At 40.0% G+C, this 17112-nt stretch overlaps 1 protein-coding gene across 2 annotated transcripts in view; it reads right to left on the bottom strand.

The window, feature by feature from the left end:
* Positions 1-17112, bottom strand: part of Arid2 (AT-rich interaction domain 2) — a 154847-nt gene that overhangs the window by 3241 nt on the left and 134494 nt on the right. For both annotated transcript variants that reach the window (XM_070039359.1, XM_070039355.1), the window contains 4 exons: positions 11148-11286; positions 10971-11056; positions 9228-9351; positions 9046-9137 (listed from right to left, as the gene is read on the bottom strand). In XM_070039359.1, coding sequence (XP_069895460.1) covers positions 9046-9137; positions 9228-9351; positions 10971-11056; positions 11148-11286 — 441 coding nt within the window. The remainder of the gene's footprint in view (positions 1-9045; positions 9138-9227; positions 9352-10970; positions 11057-11147; positions 11287-17112) is intronic.

The raw sequence follows: 17112 nt of genomic DNA, 5'->3' as shown, positions 1-17112 counted from the left end.
GAAAAATCTGTGAGACACTCTCCAAAGGAACCAACAAAAAGCTGGACTCAAGTGGCAGAATGCCAGTTGAGCAAGCTCCAGGCCCTGAGTTCAAACTCCAGGACTGGAAAAAAATTCATTCAACAGATTGATGATAAAGCCAAGGAAATTTTCATAGAAGTTATATTGATGAAAACAAAAAGTTACAAGTGTGAAGATATATACAAGAAAGCATCCTGTTACAAATGGATATGTATCTAGGCTGGAAATGATCAACTTCAATGGAAATGATAAAACATTCATCTCCAAAATATACCACAAAATAGTCAGCAAACCTACAGTAGTCAACTATAGTAGTTAACTCAGCAGTGTTGGTGCATAAACAAAAAGGACTCCCTAGAATGCCTCTAAAGGCAGTTGTGAACAATGGTGCTCAGAACACACATGGGGAAAAGTTTTCTTAGGAAGTAGTGGTAGAAAACTGCAGATGCAAGAAACTAGACCAGGGCCTGTCAATACTCAGAAAAAAATCAGTTCAGAATGAATCAATTACTGTAACAAGGCTTAACCCATGAAAGAACTGGGAAAGAAGGGGCCTGGGAAGGTGGCTCAGTGGTAGAGCGCTTGCCTTGCATGCCTGAGGCCCTGGGTTCGATTCCTCAGCACCACATAAGCAAAAAAGAAAAAAGCTGTGGCTCAAGTGGTAGAGCGCTAGCCTTGAGCTGAGGGACAGCGCCCAGGCCCAGAGTTCAGACCCCATGACCGGACAAAAAAAAAAAAGAAAAAAAAGAAATTGAGATTTTAGGAATCTAAACACTCAAAAACAAACAAAAAAACCCAAAATGGACAAGAGACCTGAACAGACATTTTTCAGAAGAGAGACATTAAAAAATGGCTACCAGATATATGAAAAAATGTGTATTATGGAGTACTAGTAAGCAATAAAAATTACAGTCCTGTCATTTGTGGTGGGTGACATTCATGAAGCCAGAGATCAGCATGTTACCTGAAATAAGCCAGGTGCAGAAGAGACAAATACAGCACGATCTCACTCATTTGTACAGTTCTAATCAAGTTACCAAGGGTGAACAAATGCAGAAGGGGTACTCACTAGACTGGAAGAGAGTGAGGGAAGGGGTGACATTGTCCAAAAAGAAATGTACTTGCTGCCTGACTGAGGTGACTTATAACCCCTCTGCACATCAGCTTTATAGCAACAAGTTTAAAAAAGAAAAAAAAAAGTTGATTTCACTGAAGTTGAGAGAACTGTGCTTCACAGAGACCAAAGAGAGGAGGGTGGAGGGAAAGGGCTGGGTAGATGGCGAATAGGGTCAACGAGTGCTAATTATATTAACTATACAGGAGCTAGAAGCTCCAGAGCATTACAGCACAGCAGGGTGACTACTGCCTATTTTTAAAATTTTAAATGTAAATTCTAAATTTAAAGTATTCTCAATCTATTCATTTTAAAGGAAGGAAAATGGTAGTAGATATGTGTAGCCCAATTTAAACATTGCACATGTATTGATATATCATGTGCACTGCAATCTTCTTTTCTCTTTGTCCTAATACCAGGGCTTAATGCAGGACCTAGAGCTACTGCTCAGCCTTTTCACTCATGGCTGGTGCTCCACCATTTGAGCCACCTCCAGTTCAGCATTTTGCTGGTTAAGTGGAGATGACATCTCAGAGAGTTTTCAGCAAGGGCTGGCTGGCTCTGAACCTCAATCCTTTGGGTCTTAGCCTCCGGAAGAGCTAGGGTTACAGGTATGAACCACCAACACCTGGCAATCTGTATGATTTTTGCATCAGTTAAAGGAAAGAATAATCTGTATAAAACTTCAAAGTAAGGGCTGGGAAGATGGCTCAGTGGTAGAGCGCTTGCCTTGCATGCATGAGGCCCTGGGTTCAATTCCTCAGCACCACATAAGCAAAAAGAAAAAAGCCGGAAGTGGCGCTATGGCTCAAGTGGTAGAGCGCTAGCCTTGAGCTAAAGAGCTGAGGGACAGCACCCAGGCCCAGAGTTCAGACCCCACGACCGGACCCACCAAAAAAAACCCAAAAAACAAAAACTTCAAAGTATGAGAAATAAAAAGGCTGTAGAGGCTTCCAGAGGGGGAAACTAGGTTACACATGAAGACATGGGACTAAGAGGGTCACTAACTCTCTCAAAAGCAAAACTAGATCCTAGAAGAAAATGGAGCAACAGCCCTGTGCCTTTCAAAGGTAAATGATTTTTTTTTCTTTTTTTTTTTGGTTAGTTGTGGGGCTTGAACTCTGGGCCTGGGCGCTGTCCCTCAGCTCTTCGGCTCAAGGCCAGCGCTCTACCACTTGAGCCACAGTGCCACTTCTGGTTGTCTAGTGGTTTACTGGAGATAAGAGTCTCACAGACTTTCCTGACCAGGGTGGCTTTGATCTCAGCCTCCTGAGTAGCTAGGGTTACAGGTGTGAGCCATCAGCGCCCGGCTGAAAATGATTTATTTTATTTTATTTTATTTTTTTTATTTTGGGGTCCGGTCATGGGCCTGAACTCTGGGCCTGGGCGCTGTCCCTCAGCTCTTCAGCTCAAGGCTAGCGCTCTACCACTTGAGTCACAGCGCCACTTCCGGCTTTTTTTTTCTGCTTATATGGTGCTGAGGAATCGAACTCAGGGGCCTCAGGCATGCAAGGCAAGCGCTCTACCACTGAGCCACCTTCCCAGCCCTGAAAATGATTTTTTTTAAACGAGAATTTTGTGTCCAGTTAAAGTATCAAGAGTAAAGAGTAAGAGCTGGGCTGGGATACAGCTTGTTTAGCATGTGTGAGGACTGGATTCTATTCCCACACTGAGAAAAGGAGAGAGGGGGAACTGAGGCATGCTATTGAGAGATACAGAGGCAAAGACCAGAAGAATTTAATTGATGGGTAAAAGTTGCCCACTTGAAGCATGTAGGAGGGGCTGAACACACATATTTGGTGATAAATTTTTTACTATTATGTGATTTAAAAATTTTTACCTATTTAAACATTTATACAATTTAACATAGAAGTCACCCATTTAAAATATACAATTTCATTGGGTTTTGGTATATTCACAGGACTGTGAAAACCACCCTCACAATCATTTATAGAATATTTTCTTCATCCTAGGCAGAAATGAAGTGTATATTAGCTGCCATTCTCCACTTGTCCACTTGGTTTTAGTTTTCTTTTTCATAAAACAGTGAAGCCAGTTGAGTGGCTCACGCTAATTCTAGCTACTCTGGAGGCTGAATCCCAGAGGATTGAAGTTTGAAGCCTAGCCAGGCAGAAAATTCCATGAGACTCCACCTTCAAAATACCCAGCAAGTAGTTGGGTTGAAGGTGTGGCTCAAGTAGTAGAGCACCAGCCAAGCAAGGATAAAACCCCAAGACCAAACTAAAAATAAAACCTATGTGTAACAGTGAGCCTGCCTTATTCACAGATGTATTGCAGGTGGTTTCGACCAAGCCCCAAAAATATACTAAGTAAACACAATCAAAAGAAAGTTCAAAAATAAAAACATTTGCATTAAAAGCTCAGTTACACAGAAAGCTCTCAGTCCTTCTGTGCTATCATCAGTTATGTTTAAATCATTACATGATTGGCTGTTTCCCTGTAAAACAGAATATGGATCTTAGCTCAGCACTGGTGGCTCAAATGAATATTAGCTACTCAGGAGGCTGTGATCTGAGGATTATGGTTTGGAGCCAGCCCAACCAGACAAATCTGAGGGACTCTTGTCTAATTATAACCAGCAAAAACCGAGGCTTGGCTCAAGATTAAGCCACCAGACATTTGAAATACTAGAAGAAAAAAAAAAGTGGACCTCATTGAAATTAAGTATAGAAATGTGCTTAACAAGAGACAGGAGAGGAGGGAAGGAGGGAGGCCTAAAGAGAGCACCAATGAGTACTAAGATAAAGTCAGACAGAAACAAAACTGGATTGCCAGAGCCTCCCCCCAATAACAGACGGTGGTGCTGGGCACCTGGGGCTCTTGCCCATAGTTCTAGTTACTCAGGAGAGATTTGAGTAAGGTTAAGGTGTGAAGTCAGCTGGGGCAGGAAACTGTGCGAGACTCTTATCTCTTATTAACCAGCAAAATAAGCCCCAAGTGGAGCTGTGGTTCAAGTGGTAGATTGCCAGCTTTGAGCAAAAAAACCAAGTGACAATACAAGGCCCTAAGTTCAAGCATGCATGTACATGTGCATGCGCACACAGTTCCTACAACACAAGGTAAAAGTAATGTGCTCAACTGAAGTGATCAGTTGAAAATCTGAAATGTGTTGAAAGGCAGCCTGTTTGTAATAGAAGTCAGTTGATGAGAAGGAAATCATGAATCAAGTAATTGTAGTACAACAATGAAGTCTGTATTCCAAGCATTCCAGTTTATTCCTCCACAGTGGTTTTTTTTTAACCTGATACCAATAACTGAATAATGTAAAATGTATCATTTTAAAGTATTCAGTTCAGTAGCATCAAGTGTATTCATCCTGCTGGGGATGTGTAATCACTAACCATCTCCAAACATTTGCAGCATCTCATAAAAGACTTTTTTCTACTCACTAAACAAAAAATTCTCATTCTTTTGCTCCCCTAGGCCTCTGGGAAAGTTCTGTAGGCATTGAACTCTTGACAGGTATTTGTGAAAGGGGAATATTTAACCTTTTTATTTCACGTAGAGTCAGAATTTTACTTTTTCTGGCTGAGTAATACTCCATTATATGTGTCTCCTACATTTTGTTCCTCTATCCACTTACTATTATTACTGTTGTTTTTGTTATCAATCATGGGGCTGGGTGCTGTCCCTGAGCTCAGCTCAAGGCTAGCGCTCTAACACTTGAGCCACAGTGCCACTTCTGGTTTTCTTGTGGTTAATTGGAGATAAGAGTCTCATGGACTTTCCTGCCCAGGCTAGGTTTGACCTGCGATCTTCAGATCTCGGCCTCCCGAGTAGGTAGGAGTACAGGCGTGAGCCAGTGGTGCCTGGCTCTATCCATTTAACTTGTTTCCACCACATTGCTGGCTACTATTAATAATACTATCAGGGTATAAATATGTCTATCCTCACTTTCAGTTCTTGTGTGTGTGTGTGTCTCCCCAAAGATGAGCTCGTGGGTCAAATAATAATCGGAGCCACGCCTCCAGCACTTCTTGTTGTAGTCACTGTTCAGAGAGGGTCTACATTTTTTTCCTAGGCTGGCCTACATCACTATCCTCCACTGCCAACCTCCTCCCATGTAGCAGAGAGGACAAGGCTACACTACCACATGAAGCTCATGATTAGACTAGGCAAGGGGGGATGGGGGGGGGGGGGGGGGAAGGTGGCCTACCTCAAACCACAGTCCCACTGATCTTCATCTCCCAAGTACAGTACAGGCAGGGAGTTATTAGAAGATGCCAGGCTCCTGGGTCTTCTTCTTCCAGTCTTTTTTCTGTTAAACGCAGAGCCTACTGCTCTCAAATCTGTGATCCTCTTCCTACCTTGGCTCATGAGTGCTGGGATTATGGGGTGTTTGTGTACCACATCTAGCTAATGGATTGTTTTAATCCTTATAATGCCTCTATTCTAAGATCATAGGAACAGAAGATGCTAGAAGGCATTTGGAAGACTTAAGCATTTATAAATAAAAGTATAAAATATAAAAAGAAAAATGTAAAGTGAAAAGTTTTGGTTCAATAATTTATTGGAACTGCATACATAAGATGTTTTCTAGAAGCCTAAGGATGTGCACTTTGAGTGTGAAGAAATGATCCTAGGAAAGTTACAGTTATTTTGAGAGCTCTCATATAATATAGATCAGAATTCTAGATCAGAAGTCTAGCATAAAGTGCATTTGTCAGCCTTCATTTCCTGTCTGCCTATCAATCAAATACTTAGTGATTATTACATTCTAAACAGCATTGTGGGCACCATAAATCCACTGATAAAAAGAGACCTTCAATCTGCTTGTTCCCTTCAAAGAGCGCACCATGTGATATGACAAAACTAACAGGACTTAAGAAACAAAGAACTCCCACTCATCTGGTTGAACCACTACTAAATATCCCCATGCTGCTGATCACATATATGGTATATAACATATGAGCACCGTTATATATTACAGACTGTGATAGACAATTTGCTCCAGGAAAGTTAGAATGAACTTGTGACTTTAAATGAGCATCATTATTCCACAATACTGTGAATTTCCGGAAATTAAGTAATCACTTAATCACAATCAAAAAAAAAAGAACCTTGGGGAAGGGAGGGAGGGAGGGGATGGTAGGGGGAAAACAATGGAGGGGGTAACAATGTTCAAGAGGAAGTGGAAGTGTACTCATTACCTCACTCATGTAACTGTAACCCTCTGTATAGTATCTTTACAATAAAAAAAAAAAAAAAAAAACAAAGAGCGCACCATGAGAGGTGGTAACATGTGCCACAGGGGGAGCAGGAAATATATCACAAATCAGGTCAGAGGAGTGAAGAAGATGCCAGGGCAGGAAGACAAAACTCTGGAGCTGAGTTTTCAAGGATGAAGTGTGTACAGAGGTGACGGATGATACATTTGGGCACTATGCTTGCTAGTGGTCAAGTGATAAGGATGCCTCTGTACACAGTTCAGCAGAGAGAATACTCAAATGAAAATTATCTATGAAGCAATAAGATTAGATTTTATATGACAGACATGTATGAAAATAAAGAACAAGAAATGCACTCATTCCCTTGCCCATGGAATTGTAACCCTCTGGTATTTTCACAATTAAAAATAAATAAAGAGGGGCTGGGAAGTTGGCTCAGTGGTAGAGCGCTTGCCTTGCATGCCTGAGGCCCTGGGTTCAATTCCTCAGCACCACATAAGCAAAAAGAAAAAAAAGCCGGAAGTGGTGCTGTGGCTCAAGTGGTAGAGCGCTAGCCTTGAGCTGAAGAGCTGAGGGACAGCGCCCAGGCCCAGAGTTCAGGCCCCACGACAGGACCAAATAAAGAAAGAAAGAAAGAAAGAAAGAAAGAAAGAAAGAAAGAAAGAAAGAAAGAAAGAAAGAAAGAAAGAAAGAAAGAAAGAAAGAAAGAAAGAAAGAAAGAAAGAAAGAAAGAAAGAAAGAAAGAAAGAAAGAAAGAAAGAAAGAAAGAAAGAAAGAAAGAAAGAAAGAAAGAACGAAAGAAAGAGTAAAATAAAGAAAAAAGTAAAAGAAAGAAAATAAAAAGAGTAAGAAAATAAAGAACAAGTAAAACAAAGCACAAAATCATAGGAGAAGGGAGACAGCCTAGGAAATGCTCTGCATAGGAGATAAATCTGAAAAGTAACAGATACTGAATGTGTGGAGAACACAGAAAGAGAACTTGAGGCAGAAAGAGGAGCGCGGCAGTGGAGCAGCAGTGTAAAGGTGTGACACGGAAGGCCGCGCTTGGTCAGGGCAGGAGGAGGAGTAAGCTGGGAGATAGAATGAGCAAAGCAGAAGAAATAACACAAGGGAAGAAATAAGGAAACAACAGGATTACCACAGTTAACAAGCCTTGATATTTTTTTTTTCCCTGAAAACCTCAGGCATTACGGCTTTTTCTGGCCTATCATGTGTAGGTTCTGGGTTTGATTTCTAGCACTGAAAAATTCCTGTTCATCTTTAAGGATTGTCAATAGCTGTGTGCTTGGTGGCTCACACTTGTAACCCTAGCTACTCAGAAGGCTGAGACCTGAGAATCTTGGTTCAAAACAACCCTGGGCAGAAAAGTCCATAGGCCTCTTGTCTCCAATTAACCAACAAAAAGCCAAAAGTGGAGGTACAGTTCAAGTGGCAATGTGCCAATCTTGAGTGAAAAAGTCAAATGAGATCACAATGCTTATTTCTAACCTCAATATTGGCGTGCACGTGCATGCACACACACACACACGCACACACACACACACACACACACACACACACACACACACACACACGCACACACTCAAGAATATTCAGTGTACTTATACTATTATTCTAAAAGACCCAAAACATGGTCAGACAGAAGTAAGAGGAACGACTAAGATAGATTTAGGCATACTCAGAAGGAATTCTTAAAAGGTGAGCTACAGAAAAAGACTGGGAGAGACAGTGAATGTAGAAGTTAGCTGGGTGCTAGAGGCTCACACTTGTAATCCTAACTACTCAGGAGGCTGAGATCTGAGGACTGAGGTTCAAAGCCAGCCAGGGCAGGAAGGCCATGAGACTCTTTTACTCTAATTAACCATAAGAAAACTGGAAGTGGCACTGTGGCTCAAAGTGGTAGGGTGCTAGACTTGAGCAAAAGAACTCAGGAATAGTGCCCCTGCCCAGAGTTCAAGGCCCATGACTACCACCACCACCACCAAAAGCTCACAATAGCCAAACAACAGCTTGGTAGGTAGGGAGTCCAAGACTGTCAGCTGACATGGGCTAAGCGACGGGAAAGGTCCCCGGTTAGGAGACAAAGCTGAGGAGGCATCACAGATGTTCCAGAGTGTTCTCTCGAGGATTAAGAAATCCTGGGGGTTACTCTCTTGCTTGAGAAAGTAACATTAAAAGTTTAGCCTATTACAGAGAATCTTAGCAACATCTATGACTTAGACAATTTCATTAAAATCACTGTCAAACTGAATTTCATCATGATTCTACAGGATTCAAATGGCTAACTGCTTTCTTTTTCTAATGAAACAAGTTTTCACTTCATAGAGGTACTTTTGTTATCATTTTGATGGCCAGCAAGAAATGCAACTTAATAAAACAAGCTAAAATTTGTATTAACTTTGTTTTCCACTTTAGAATATTATGATGGCCTGACCACAGAATAAGCTTTTGGTCATCATATTCACAAAATTGAGTAGAAAACTCAGTTAAGTAAACGAATAAGATGCCTAATTTTATTAACTTACATGTAAAAGTAAAATAATTTTACTTTGTGGGGAGGGAAGGGATGGTAGGGGAAAAACAAAGGAGGAGGTAACAATGCTGGATAGGAAATGGACTCATTAGCTTACTCATGTAACTAGCCCCTCTGTGCAGTATCTTTACAATAAAAAATATATAAATAATTTTACTTTGGGAGCAAATTTAAAACAGACTACTTACCTGCGACCACATTCTGAGTATTTACCAATATTTTTTAGTATTAAGGCAGCTGTTAGTCGGATGTGTTTAGTTATTGGTCCCTCTTTTTCATCCTTAAAAGAAGAATGCAAAAAAAAAAGAATAAAGATCTAAATCACACCAGGCTCACATCTCCCCAGAGGAAGCTCTCAAGGCACACTTACTGTGAAATCCCGAAAGACGAGGTTCCTCGATCCTCTCCTGAGAGCCATGAGGGCAGCGCTGGGATGGTTCACAATGGCCTTCTGTGCCCTCGGGGTGGAGCCTGCGCCCCCTACAGCCGGTGGCCTGAAGTGATTAGAGAAACCTCGGCGTTATCACCATGCTGCAGACAGGCTCCTAGAGTGACCCGGCAGCCATGGGGCCGCTTGTCAAGTTCAAGATACATGGTAAATAGAAGATGCTATGCTCAAACGTTAAGATTTACACTTTGAGTTACAAGCCTAGGTAAAAGACTCTTACTCTCAAGATGAGGTTTCGGGGCTTTTATTTTTCAATCTATCAAATATTTGTTGCTGTTTTGAGGTAAGGTCTCACGCCATAGGTTGGGCTGGTTTCAAACTGGCTATCCTCTTGCCTCAACTTCTGGAATGCTGGGATAGCATGCATGTACCGCCACAGCTCAGCCTACCGTCTTTAAAACAAACAGATGCGCAAAGATGTGCTATCTTTAGTCACTATGCTGAGCCAAAGTAGGCAATAAAAAGAAATACAGAGTTCCTACCTTTGAACATAATGTGAAGGTATTTATTAAGAGGAAAATAGTTTACAATTTGAGCTGCGAGTTATTTTTAAAACAGCACCTAGGAGTAAAAATTATTTCCTAAGAATGTGCTAGCCTAGATCATCCAGTAGAAGACAGTCTAATGTGAGTTATGTTAAACACTACATATCAAATGATTATTTTCTTATATAACTTGTTTTCATCTTTATTTATTAATTTCAATCTAGTGTTACTGTTCTTTATGAAGTAGAGGTAGTGTTATATAGAACAGATTCAAACTCCTGGGGATTGTCCAGCCAACCAGATCTCTGTGCCAGCATTGTGCATGCTCTGTGAAAGATGGACTTTCAATCTTCTTAAGTATAAAGTGAAAGCTCCGACACTCTTTTACATAAATAAACCAATTCTGAACATTAGAAAGTATAAAATAAAACAATCTAAATGTAAACCAGTATATATTCATTTGTTTAAATATAAACAGATGTAGATATTTATATATGTATATATATGCAGATATAGAAAGAAATTCTTTGTCATTATGAAACACATGCTTATTCTCTTAAAACAAAAACAAAAAAAACAAAGAACCAAGCTGAGTACGAATGGCTGGCATCTGTATTCTCAGGAGGCCGAGTCTGGAGGGTCATGGCTTGAAGCAACCCCAGGCAGCAAAGTCCGTAAGACTCCACCTCCAAAATAACTAGCAAAAGGCAGAACTGGAGACATGGCTCAAGTTGGTAGAGCTAACAAACAGAGCAAGTGTGAGGCTCTGAATTCAAATCCTGGTAGTGGCTAGAAACAAAAACAAAAACATAACCCCCCCACCCCAAACCATATATAACACTTCCATTACAAAAAATTTTTCAGATTACTTGCCATCCCAACAACTTGTCTACAAGTAAAATCAAACTGTTAAAGCTACAAAGTACCTTAGAAACCACATTCCTGAAGTCATCTGAACATGGCCCTATCAGAATCCAGATTATGCATTTTCCCCAAATGTGACACGGCCTTTCACTGTTTCTGAGTTCTGTCTAGTTTCCTTGTCCATGTTTTTGGTCCTGTGTGGGATGGAATCCAAGGCCTTGCACATGTGAGGCCAACCCTTTACCACAGAGTGACACCCTCAGACCTGGACTATTTGCTTTTCATGTACAAGAGCAAGTAAACTCATTTTCCTTACTTGGTAGAAGATTTCTGATTTCCTGCTTGTCCTGGTTCATCTTGTTTTAATCCCGCAAGCAGGGCATCCTTTGAACAGTGTTTATCCTTTTGGAGAAAGTGGGGGGAAAAGAACACACATCAGTACCTTTAAGGCAACCAGATGAGGCAGTAAGCAAATCATGGTAAGAAAGGGTACCTGTAAGTGTGTAATAAAAGAAAACCGCTGCCGCTGAAAAGGCTCACAGCCTTCCCAAAGACACTGCCCTGGGTACACGTCTTTTCCTCCGTGTTCAGTAGCTGCATGGTAGAAAACCTGTGAAGGTGTCTGAAACCACCTGCAACCACAGAAGTTGACAGTTCCGTTAGAATATAAAACTTAGAATCCTCAATAGGCATTGTCCATTTTATAGTCTAGCTTCCCAAATCAAGTCCTTAGAGATCTCTAACACAGACTTCATAGAGATATTGACTGTAAGTGGTGCTGTGGCTCAAGGGGTAGAGTGCTTGCCTTGAAGAGATATTGACTATACAAATGTTGAAGTTACTACTTAGAAATTTACCACACCTTCAGGGGTGGCATGCACGGGGGTGCTGGGAATCAGGGCGTGGAGTGTGCCAGGCAAGTGCCAGATCACCATGCTACATTCTCAGCCCTCTCAAGTCTTTCAATGCATTCTATGCTGTCTGGATTCCAGTGATATTTCTCTTTGCAAGGTTTATGAAGTAAAACAGGGCAAACCGATCTCTAATTCATTTAAGTCATATTTCAAAAATTCTCAGCTTCTATTTCCAAGCTGAATTATTCAACCACACTGAAGACTTCTAGTTACTTCCTTAAGGTTATTATCCTTCCTACCTAATTCCCTACTTTTACTGAAGGTTGACTGAGAATCTCCTGAAAATAAATATTTAAAAATACAATAGAACATTAGCTCATAAACAAATACCACACTCAAGTGTACTTTAAGAAATTGCTTAAGCATTTATTAAGTTTCATATGACATATAACTACTTTAACATATCCAGCCTGACGTCATAAATTCAGCATGTTCTGGCCAATTTATACTCTTAGCTGAGTCCATGTTCATATTTCCACTTCTATTTAAGAAAATACATCTCTCATTTCTCCAACATCACATCCTATTCACCAGGCTTACCAACACAAATGTCTGAATGGGTAAGGACTACTAATATCCAATACTATTCAACTTCATTAGCAGGGCAACAAGAAGCAAAAACAGAATCCAGACAGCAATGAATGCTTTAAGAGGCTTCAAGTTCTAATTAGTAACATGAATATGTGTGTAGTAAATGCCTTCATAAAGCTTATGGTAGAGATATCTTGAGTTAATTTTTTATGGCTATCAAATAAACATTACAAATAAACATCTCTATAGTGGCCAACACTTCAGATTAATTCTTTCAGGAAATGATCAATATATTTAAGATAAAATCTAATCAGAAAAAAAATGCTGAATTATGAAAGACACTATTAAAAACAAAGATCATCATTGGTGGCTCACACCTATAGTCCTATCTACTCAGAAGGGTAAGATCTGAATATCCCAGTTTGAATTCAGCCTAGACAGGAAAGTCCCTGGGACATTTAAAGTTTTTAAATTTCTCTTAATTTTCAGTACTGAAGTTTCTTCCTATGAAATAAATACATATGGAGCTTTATTATACAAAACAATAGCTCTGATAACTGATGCCCCTCATTAGTCAGCTTGCCTCCTTTTATGAGGAAAACTAAAACTTCCCTAGGGAAATTTCCTACTGAAATGTCTTTTTTTGGGGGGGGGAGGGTGGCTGGGCACTGTCCCTCAGCTCTTCAGCTCAAGGCTAGCGCTCTACCACTGGAACCACAGCACCACTTTCGGCCTTTTCTGTTTATTGGTGCTGAAGAACTGAACCCAAGGCCTCAGGCATGGGAGGCAAGTACTCTACAGCTGAGCCACCTTCCCAGCCCCTACTTAAATGTCTTTTAAAAGAAGAAAATACCTCATATAAACGTTGCTTCAAACTTAGCTTTGCCTAAGTTTTGTGGAAACAATCTTATTTTACATCTTATCATCTCCTGAACACAAGTACAAATTTGGAGTTCTTTTCTTTTTTTGGGGGTCCAGTCGTAGGGCCTGAACTCTGGGCCTGGGCACTGTCCCTCAGCTCTTCAGCTCAAGGCTAGCACTCTACCACTTGAGCCACAGCGCCACTTCTGGCTTTTTGCTTATGTGGTGCTAAGGAATCGAACCCAGGTCCTCGAGCATGCAAGGCAAGTGCTCTACCACTGAGCCACCTTCCCAGCCCACAAGTACAAATTTGTAAATAAAAAGAAAATTTCTAACCAGGTGGCACATGCCTATAATCCTAGTTACTCAGGAGACTGAGATCTGAAGATAACAGTTCAAAGCCAACTTAGGCAGGAAAGTCCATGAGACTCCTCTCTGCAATTACCACCCAAAAGCCAAAAGTGAAGCTGTAGCACAAATGGAAGAGTGCTAATCTTGAGCAAAAAAGCTCAGACAACACCCAGGCCCTGAGTTCAAGGCATAGGACTGGCACAAGAAATAAGGACAAAATAAGACCCAATTATGTATCTACCAATTCCTAGGTTCATCAATTATAATACAATACCACTACAATACAGATGTTAGTAAGTGCAGAAAATTGTACATTTGAGAATATCTATTATCTAGCTATAGAACTCTGTACTTTCTATTAAATTTTGCTATCAACCAAAAACTACTCTAAAAAGCCCATTTTAAAAAATGCTAAAAATAAAAATAAAAATTGAAAAGGTCCCTTTTGAATTGATTGGCAAACATTTCCCTAGTATTTATAGTCCTAGCTATTAGAAAAACGAGTGTTTTCATACTTTATTGTTAGAAGTTCATGTTAACATTTTTGGATAGTAATCTCTCAATTTATTTATGTGTATGTATGTATGTATTTATTGTCAGTTGTGGGGCTTGAACTTGGGGCCTGGGCACTGTCCCTGAGCTCTTTTGCTCAAGACTAGCACTCTACCACTTTGAGCCACAGCTCCACTTCTGGTTTTGAGTGGTTAATTGGCAGTAAGAGTCTCACAAAGACTTTTCTGCCTGGGCTGGCTTTGAACCGTGATCCTCGGATCTCAGCCTCCTGAGTAGCTAGAATTACAGGTGTAAGCCACCAGTGTCGGTCTATCAACTTATTTAATTTTTTTCAAAAAGTATACTATTTGACCCAGAACTTTTAATTTAGACTTTTATAACTGAAATATTTGTAGAAACTATTTGGACAAAATTGCTCACTACAGCTACTTATATTTGTAATAACAAATAACAAAACCAAACCCTGATTCTACATTAAAATGATATACTATTAAAGAAAATTACAGTACAGGAACATTATATTTATGGAAATAAATGTCTTCATAATTCAAGAGAAATCCTGTCAAAGAAGAATAAGCAGATCTATTTACCAACATAGATTAAATATTTATATTGTAAAACCTTTCACATTGGTAAAAAAGAATTCTTGGTACTCAGTATAAAGTATGAGGAGAGATCCATCTGTTGACATTAAAATTTTAGCATATACTCTCCATCAATGAATATCAAAGTTTAAAATAAAAAAACAAAATACAGTTGTATTTGAAAAAGGTTTGGGGGGTATATACACTGAAAACTACACCTATCCTTTTAGAAGGATAGTTTTCAAATTTAAATATTTTACAAGGTAGAATGCAGCTTTTTTTTTTTTTTTTTTTTTTTTTTTTTTTTTTTTTTTGATACCAGACCTGGGTCCTGAACTCCAGGCAGGCCTGGGCACTGCCCCTGAGCTTATCTGCTTAAGTCCAGCGCTCTACCATTGAAGGCACAGCTCCACTTCCCGTTTTCTGTTGGTTAACTGGACGTGAGTCTCACAGACTTTCCTGTCTGGGCTGGCTTCAAACCATATCCTCAGATCTCTCTTCTCTCTTCTTCTAACCACCCCCTCTCTCATTTCTCTTCCTCTCTCTCTCTCTTCTTCCCTTCCCCTTCTCAAGGCTGGTTCCATAACATTTGAGCCATAGCTCTACTTCTGGCTTCTTGGGCTGTCTTGGGACTCATTAGGTGTGAACTCTTGGCTTTGGACTTTCCAGTGTCCCAAACTGTAAGACATATATTTCTTTATTAATTCACCACTCTGTGGTGATAGCAACAGAAAATGGATTATGGATTAATACTTCACCTTAGAAGAAACCCCTCATACCTGGACTACTTCCTGCCCATTCTGTTCTAAGAGAACTAGAATGTGGCTCAGTGGTTGAGTGCTTGCCTAGCATGCATGAAGCCCTGGGTTCGATTCCTCAGTACCACATAAACAGAAAAGGCTGGAAGTGGTGCTGTGGCTCAAGTGGTAGAGTGCTAGCCTTGAGCAAAAGCCATTCAGAGACAGTGCCCAGGCCCTGAGTTCAAGCCCAAGGACTGGCAAAAAACACAACCCAAACAAAAGCAAAACAAAAAACCCTAGGAGTCCTTAGGAAAAGCTGATTTCAGCTGTGGGGCAGGGAACAGTACACAATAAAATTAAAATAGAAAAAGAAAACAATTAACAAACCATCTTGTGTAACAGAAAACTGTCAAATATATGTTAGGATCATTATGTAAACAGACTTGAAAATTGGCTTGAAAAGACTTTTGCTAGCCCCACATGGCACAATTAGAATACCCAAAGGGTATGAGTCTTGCAATGGGTTAAAATAGCTCAGATACGTTCTCATCTTCAGTTCAGATACCACAAATAAAACCTACAAAAGCCACACCTCATGACTATCTTCAGAGAGTCAGTGAGCAACTCATTACTACAAACACTGATAAATGAGAGGGATAATAAGCATCTATTTTGCCTTTCCTCCAGGAATTTTGTCAGAATCCCAAATACTTAATAAGAGATCCTTTTATATTTTTTGTGCTTAAAGAAATTATGTTCTAGGCAATGATCCTCAATGAAAGACAGAAAGAGACAAGGTAGTATCTATCTCTTGATGGAAGAAGTCTTCATAAAAATCAAAGCAGAAGCTGGGAACAGGTGGCTCACGCCTCAGGAGGCTGAGCTCTGAAGATAGCGGTTCAAAGTCAGCCCAGGCAGGAAAGTCTGTGAAACTCTTATATCCAATAAACCACCAGAAAACTGGAAGTGGCGCTATAGCTCAAGTGGTAGAGTGCTCTCTTTGAGTTGAAGAGTTGAGGGACAGTGCTCAGGCCCAGAGTTCAAGCCCCACAACCAAAAAAAAAAAAAAAAAAAAATCAAAGCAGAATTTGATCAAGCAAACTCCAGATGAACATGGTCAAATTATCTGTTTTTTCCAACAAAAATTTAGGAAGGAAAAGTTGAGATAGATGGAGATGTAATCTACAAATCCAAAGGGATTTATAACTTAATCATCTAGAGGCAATGTTTGAATCTTGAGTTACCAATGTCTAAATGAACAAATGGTCACTGGAAAATGCAAAGATTGGATACTGGAAGAATCTGTAATACTGAATGAAGGGAGTAGTGGTTTGTTGCATGGGCATTCAAATGTGGTATGGTGGGGAATATTTAAAGGGTGCGGTCCCTATGTTTCAGATTTATATATTTAGAATAGAAAACACCAAGTTGCTCATATGTAACAACAAGTGACTCAGAAGAAACCATATTAAATAGAGAAGGAGAACTGTAACTACAAGACTATTTAGTAGCAAGTGTTGTTACAATCCAGATTAAGTACATTCCCCAAGTTGCTTTTAATTCCATGAACTTGAGAGCATGCAGGGATATGAACATTCTCACTGTGGCCTGGGATTTACCTCTGAATTTGGAGCTCTTAGCACATGGGGTCTTGATAGTCTGCTTAATAAATATTTGCAGAATCTGACTTAATCTATTAGCAAGGTACTACTTAAAAACTATGGCTTGGAAAAATGAGAAATTCTAAGAAGCCTTATTCAATCTTACTTAAAAAGACCAAGTACATCATTACTAGGACATGGTCCTAATAATCAGGTGCACAACTAGGTTACTACCTGTTTTATATTTTTTTCTCTACACACTATAAGAACTCCATCTAAAGTGCTGGGAACATGGCTTAGTGGTAGAGTACTCACCTAGCATACATGAAGCCCCAGGTTCAATTCCTCAGTTCCACACAAACA

This window comes from Dipodomys merriami, unplaced genomic scaffold (assembly GCF_024711535.1).
Source record: "Dipodomys merriami isolate MVZ:Mamm:240054 unplaced genomic scaffold, mDipMer1.0.p SCAF_10, whole genome shotgun sequence".
Lineage (NCBI taxonomy): Eukaryota > Metazoa > Chordata > Mammalia > Rodentia > Heteromyidae > Dipodomys > Dipodomys merriami.
This window is presented reverse-complemented; position numbering and strand designations above follow the sequence as displayed.